Source organism: Amaranthus tricolor, chromosome 4 (assembly GCF_026212465.1).
Source record: "Amaranthus tricolor cultivar Red isolate AtriRed21 chromosome 4, ASM2621246v1, whole genome shotgun sequence".
NCBI classification, from domain to species: Eukaryota; Viridiplantae; Streptophyta; class Magnoliopsida; order Caryophyllales; family Amaranthaceae; genus Amaranthus; species Amaranthus tricolor.
The window spans coordinates 28,528,070-28,535,883 of NC_080050.1; the positions used below are offsets into that span (position 1 = coordinate 28,528,070).

Sequence of the window (7,814 nt, forward strand, 5' to 3'; positions counted from 1 at the left end):
TAAAAATTATAAAAATTAGATATTTATAAGAACTTTATGTTGGGACGAATTAAAGAAGATCTCATTCAACTCTGTTTTAAATTATAGATTGAGAATAAAATACAAGAAAAAACGAATGATGAATAGTTCTCAAAATCAAATAGGACGTTTGAAAAGAAATAAAAAGGCATCAATCAGATGAATAACGAGTTCAAATCTCATGATACAATATTCAATAATTAATAATTAAGATTAGAAAATTATAATAGTTGTCTTTTTTTAAAAAAGCCAACCCTGCTAAAATTCCCAATTTTCATCGTCGACCTATTTGAAAATTTAATTTGATTGTAAAGTTTAATTAAAATAACATAAAAAATATTCTTACAAAAAATTGTCTCATTTAATTAAAATCATCCATTTTTTCATTTAAACTTTTTATTGCATAACGGTCTTATTCCCTAAATCTTTTCTAAAATTACAAAAGTAATTTATTTATTTCATCACAATTAATGGATATCAAATTTAATTTATTTTTAATAATCAATTTCAAATATACTAAGTTATCAATAGCTTTGGTAATATATTTTTATACTTGGCTCTAAGTTACTCCTATAATTTCAAGTGATTTCATATTATCATCTTCAAAGGTATGAGTAAACATCAAAAATTAATTGATATTTTTTTTGATTCGAGGATTGGCTAAAAAAGCCGGAATTAATTCTTTTCCTAGATGATAAAGATCAAATTTTTGTCATAAAACTAAAAGGAAAAAATCTCAACTATTATATCTCCTAATATTTTAATAAATAATTTGACTAATAGGAGAATTAAATAGGTAGTGTTATGAGAGAATGAGAGAACATTTTACTCCTATTACTTTTGAAATTATGAAAAAGCATTGATATAGCAAGTAATTCCTAGGATAATAAAGGGATAATATATATTGAAATTTAATTATTGATTAATTCATCTTAGAAGGACAAAATTTGATTTTATTTATTGTGCATGTAGATGCATAACCTAGTTAGCATTGCAAATGTGTACATTTGGTAACTTTACCATTAGTTTAAAACCTCTAATGCATATACTAATAATAAAATTGTTTGTAATAAATGATGAAAATGATAATAAATATATAATTATAATAATAATAATAACGTAATAAATATATAATAATAACATAATTTTGTTAGGTAAATTATATCATAAAGTTTATTATCATGATTATCCTACTTTAACAAAAAAATTTTACGATTTTCTCTTGGAAATGTCATATAATTAGATGGTAGTGAATCATAACAAAAAAATCATAGCAAATTTCATTAAAATTAAGAATTCTGTAAAATTCATTCCTATTACCACTAAATATGACGTTAAATAGCTCAATTATTATATTAATATGTGGCTAATATGTAATTTATGTTAATTAATTTAAATTTTCAGGTTAGTGTATCAGAAATATTGCGAGGAAATGCACAAATTAAGTGTATTAATAACAGAAGTATTGGCAATTAGTTTGGGAGTGGATAGAAATTACTATAGCAAATTCTATGAAGATGCAAAATCAATAATGAGATTAAATTATTATCCACCATGTGAAGAACCAAATCTAGTACTAGGAACAGGACCTCATTGTGACCCTACTTCTATAACAGTTTTGTACCAAGATCAAGTTGGTGGTCTTCAAGTTTTTGTCAACAATAAATGGCTTGCAATTCAACCTCGTTCTGATGCTCTTGTCATTAACATTGGTGATACTTTCATGGTATTATTCCTTATCACTCTTTTTTTTTTTTATTTCACTAGTGGAAAAAACCTCATTTGCTGCGGTTTTTTTTGCCATTATATGCTGCGGTTTTGGCCCCAAGCAATAGTGATAGCAGCAAATAGCCTATTTTAAATGCTGCGGTTAAAAACCGCAACAAAAAAGGGTATTATTTGCTGCGGTCAGTCCCCAAAACCGCAGCAAATAAGTGGTATTATTTGTTGCGGTCAGTCCCCAAAACCGCAGCAAATAAGTGGTAATATTTGCCCCTATACGCTTGTAGCGCGATAACCCACACCTAGGACACTCTTCTAAGTTCTTGTTTTCATTCCGATATAACACACAATCATTCGGATACGCATGAATCTTCTGGTACTCTAAGCCGAAAGGGCATAATATGTCGATTTTGGAAGTTCATTTCCCTCTGGAAGCATCTCACCTAACGCTTCTAATAACATTGTGAAACTAGCGTCACTCCAATTGAACTTTGACTTAATGTTGAAAATTGTCAACACTGCTGTTAGTTTGGTGAACTTTGTACATCCAGGGTACAAAGGCTTTTGAGAAGCCTCTGTCAACAAGTCAAAAATACGAGGACGTTTTCCTAACTCATCCTCGACTCCCTCCATCATCTCATCAACACGATCCACATCCTCATCGACATTCTCTTCATCTGTCTCATACCCATCAACATGATCTACTACATCCTCATTGACATCGGCCACATTATTGACGTCCTCAACAACACTTTTCTCTTTGTAAACTCCCTTCTCACCATGCCAAACCCAAACATGATATTGAGGCCTAAACCCACGTCGAAGTATGTGTTCCCTAAGGATATCAACACTATCTACCTTTGATACATTGCCACAACTGACACATGGCAATAAAAACCAACTCCCCCCGTCCTAACTTGATGTTCAACCGCAATACTACAAAATTCTAATACGCCATCAATAAATTACGACGATTCAATGCTTCCATACATCCAAGAACGATCGTTTGTCATCCTAATTAGTGTGATTAATTGATTCAAAACAAAATTGATACACAACTTTTAAACATATATACTTATTTATAACAAACATATTTACTAAATATGCAAATAATTAATTAACAAACTACAAACCACAATATAAATAATAAACAACAAACCACATTCCTAAAAATATATACTTTGAATAATTAACATTGTATAACCTTAGAAATATAACATTCAAAATATAAATAATAATTAAAGACAAGTATAACAACAAACCACATTTTTAACAAAATATGCAAATAATTAACAAACCACATTCACAAACCACATTTATAACTAAATTACTAAATTACAAGTGAAACAATAAAAATATAAACTTGCAAATTGATCTTTCTATTTGTAGTGAAAATCGAAAACTTATTACAAAGATAAATAATTGGTGTTCTCATAAAAATAGATATACTATTGTAGTTTCTTAATTCAAAACTTAATTCAATATTTCCTTTCTTTGCAATGATATAATTAGATTTTTCTTGTCAATTAACAAAATAAAAAATTTAAATTGAAATAATATAAACATTCTCGCAATACAAAAAAAATTCCACTAGAGGTACATTTAAATAATTAATCTACACAAAACCAACAAAAAATTTCTTATTTATTCGATGTCACATTATCACCACTCTGTCAGTTATATACTTCATTAATTTCCACTTTGCATAAATAATTTGAAATTATTAGTATTGAAAAATTAGTAAGTAAAAATATTAATATAAAATATGAAAACAACATGGTCTAAGGTTCTTGATTATATTTTGTACTTTATATTATTTTGTATTTAATTTCAACTCATGTAATTAAAATTGAGTTTAGACATCACTAAAAACTTCCTTATTCAATGAGGAATTGAGGCAAATTGATGAGCTTGTTGTTGGGCTTACACATATAGGTCCAAAAGATAACCCGACATAAGTCTGGTTTTCATAATACAACCAATTGGTTTAGGTGCAGAAATCTATTAAATTATATTTGGTCATACTCTAACTTTTCCAAGTGAAAATCAAGATGGTGAGAAGCTCACTAACATAACCTTAAACAAATCACAATACATTTCATAGTCTACTTATGATTGACAAAGTTCAAGTTGCACTAATCGTTGATTCCCTCGACCCTTTTAATTCTACAATGATCACAACTGGGTAGTTCTCTAACACAACTATAACCAAATCACAATACATGCCATAGTCTATCTAGTAAGTAGTATCTATCATCATGTACTACAATAAACGTGATTCACCATGAAGCAAGACAGAAGCAAGCAGCGACAGCCAACAAAATTTTGGTTGAATAACAATTAAAAGGTCACAACAACAGCAAAATTAGAAAAACTTCAAAAAACAATCAGTGAATAAAGAATGATGATGATGATGAACAAGAACACGTACAGTAGAAGAATAGTAGGGGTTTATGAAAATTCGAAGTTTGATGATGAACAAGAACAGAAGCAAGGATTTACCTTCAGAAACCGTTTGTGAAGATGAACAGCAACAAGCTAAGAATGATGACAGCAGCAAATGACCGTTTATGAAGATGAACAGCAACAAGAATGATGAATAACAGCAAATGACCGTTTGTGAAAATGAAGATGAACAAAAGAAACGAACACAAATGATCTTGATGCTTAATCTTATACGTTTGTGAAGATGAAGAAGAGGAACAAAGCAAATGAAGATGAAGATGAAGCGTTTTTTCAATGAGGAACAAAGCAAACTGTATAACGTATTTGAGAAGATATGCGAATAAAAAAGAAACTGGCAGGTTTTAACAAAATTTATTTTTGTCCAACGGTCATTTGCTGTGGTTCATAACAAAATCGGAGCAATTAATCTAATTTTGAAGAATTATTTGCTGCGGTTGTAGAAAAACCGGAGCAATTAATCAACTTTGAAGAAGTATTTGCTGCGGTTGTGAAAAAACCGGAGCAATTAGTGCAAGGTGCTAGGTTATTTGCTGCGGTCGAGGGGGAAACCGCAGCAATTAGAGTATATTTTTTTTTTCTAATACATTTTTCTATTTTTTGCTGCTAATACACAAAAACCGCAGCAAATGATGAGCAGCAAATACATTTTTTTCCACTAGTGTTTTTATGTTTAGCTCATTAAATTTATGTGCATTTTTTATTTATACGAAGTTACAAATAATGTTCGCTATAAAGAGTTCAAGGAATCAACTCAATCAAAAGTTTAAGTTGATGGTTGAGGTCCTAGGATATGTTATATACTCTAACATGCCCCCTCATACGAGAACCCTTTGGGCTAAAAGTGTGGATGCGCATAGGCGCTGAATATTTCACTTTAAATGAGGGGTGGTTGAGATTCGAACATGTGACCTTATGTCACGTTGGCTTCTGATACCATATCAAGGAACCAATTCAACCAAAAGCTTAAGCTGATGGTTTAGGTCTCAGAATATGTTATATACTCTAATAGTTATCACTAATTACAATATTATAATAAGAGTAAGGTTGCATACATTCGACCCTTAATATTCTGCTCTAGTTATGTAGGAGCTACTAATGATATTGGGATGATGAAATAGAATCGACTCTTTAATTTACTTTTTAGCTTGCTTAGTTTTTAGGCTATAGTGAAACTGGTTGGCGGGTTATATTATGTGTGTTTTTATTTATATAAAGTCGCAGATGGTGTTTATTACAAAGACTTAATTGAAAACAACTTTTTTTTTTGTTATCACTAATTACAATAGTATAATAAGGGTAAGGTTGCGTACATTCGACCCCTTAAAACTTCTGCTCTAGCTATATAGGATTTACTATGGCATTAGATAATGGAATAGAATGGACTCTTTAATTTACTTTTTAGCTTGCTTCATTCTTAAGCTATTTTGAAACATTGGCGGACTCTTTATATTATGTGCACTTTTATTTATATGAAATTATAAATAATGTTTGCTACAAAAGATTAATTGAAAACTACCTTTTTGGTATCACTGACAATAAAAGAATAATAAGGGTAAGATTGTGCATATTGGATCCTTTAAATCCTAACCCTAGTTAAATAGAAGCTACTTAATTAATGGCATTGGAATAGTAAAATAGAATATACTCTTTAATCTTGTTTTTAGCTTGCTTAATTCTTAGGCTATAGAACAATAATTTGTCCTTAATTGATATGATATGTCTATTGCTTAGAAACATATATTATTAGCTTTATGAGTAATAGGGAAATGCCTTTCAAAACATTTTTTCTAAGAGTTATAATATTACAATGGTTGACCTTTTAAAATCAATCGTTATATTATTTAATAAATTATAAATTTATTGAATTTAACGTTAAATTTGATATTATTATAAGTAATTGATGAGTTTTTAATTATTTACAAAAATCAATAGTTCAAATTTTTTTTAAAAAAAATGGTTTGACATTTAAAATTGCATGATTGTGATTGATGACTTGGACTAATGAGATGATTGCCTATTTCTCTAGTCTCCTAGTGAATGTTATTGTCCTCAATAAGAGCCAAGTATTCACGTCAAAATCACAAAATGAAAAATAACAAGGGACCTATCAAAATAAGGCAAATCATAAAAATTGTTGTCAAAAGTTTACAAATAGCACATGTTAACTATTTACGTTTTTGTTTTATGGTCATCGATTTATTTAAAATTATCCTGATTACATATATATTGTTCCTATGGCCCGTATAGTATTTTCTAGGAAAAAAGTTGAGCAAAAAAAATAATAAAAATGGACAAAAATGTAATATAGAAAAATTAATAATATGTAGATTAAATAAAAAGATAAATAAATAAATTTATGGATAAAGAAATAATATGGCTTATGGTTAAAAATAAAAATATAGCAAATCAAATATGATGAACCAAAATAAAAAAGGTAATAAAATCCATCATGGTACATGAGTTTTTTTAGGGTAGAAATATTATGTAATGTGGTTTATTGTTTGCGTATTTTTTTATCTCCAACTTTTCAAAATATTACAGTAATGGGGTGTTTGTTATGTGACTTATATATTAGTTTTTTGGTTGGCTTTTGGTTATTTGATTAGCTTTTTGGTTTTGGCTTGTTATTTGGTCAAACAACCAAAAAAATTTGGTGAATGTCTTTTAAGCAAGCTGAAAAACTGGCTTTTAAGCCGAAATATTAGTTTTTTTTTTTACTTTTAGCTTGTTGGCTCACTTTTTTTTTAAAAAATAACCAATAACTAATACTTAACTTTACCAAACATCTCCAAAAATAACTGACTTTTTTAGCTACCTTAATGCCAATAAACACAACCAACATTTTCAGCTGGCCAAACAAGCCAACAAAAAAACCAACCGTCAACAGTCAATGCCAAAAGCTCCCCAGTATATATCCCTATACACCAAATATGCGCCCCATCAAAATGCAACTAAAACATGTACCTTGAAATACTTAATATGTATCTGAAAAGGTTTCAAAATTTTAGTTTTTACCGTTTTAAGTAATTTTTACGGGATCTTTTAATTGCCCTTAGTTGAATAAAGATTTATTATAGTTTTTTAAATGAGAGAAAAATAATTAATGCAGGCCATGACAAATGGAAAATACAAAAGCTGTCTGCATAGAGCAGTGGTGAATGAGAAAGTGGAGAGGAAATCCATGGCCTTTTTTTTGTGCCCAAAAGAAGATAAAGTGGTGAGACCTCCAAATGGTCTTAATAATCCAAGGAATTTTCCTGATTTTACATGGTCTCAATTTTTGGAATTTACTCAAAAACATTATCGAGCTGATCACAATACTCTTCAAAGCTTCACCAATTGGATGTGGTCCATGCTAAATAATGATAATCATGATGAAAAAATCAATACATAAACTTTAGTTTATAAAATGCTTTTAGGGTTTCAATATTTATGTTTGTTGATAATTTATCTCTGGATCTTTTTTTGTGCCGAGGGGTTCTTTGGTTGCACTTTAATCGTAATTTATCCTAAGAGCGAAATACATTGGGTATGATGATGATCTTATTTAAGTTTGAGTGGTTTTTATATGTTTATCTACATTTGTTAGATTCATTGCCTACAAATTA

The 7,814-nt window shown here is 29.2% G+C and overlaps 1 protein-coding gene across 1 annotated transcript in view; it reads left to right on the forward strand.

Moving 5' to 3' along the window:
- The window catches only part of LOC130810929 (gibberellin 20 oxidase 1-like), an 8,627-nt gene extending 1,027 nt beyond the window's left edge, over positions 1-7,600 (forward strand). The window contains exons 2-3 of the mRNA XM_057677049.1: positions 1,423-1,744; positions 7,316-7,600. Of these exons, the coding sequence (XP_057533032.1) occupies positions 1,423-1,744; positions 7,316-7,600 (607 nt within the window). The remainder of the gene's footprint in view (positions 1-1,422; positions 1,745-7,315) is intronic.
- Positions 7,601-7,814: the final 214 nt, after the last annotated feature.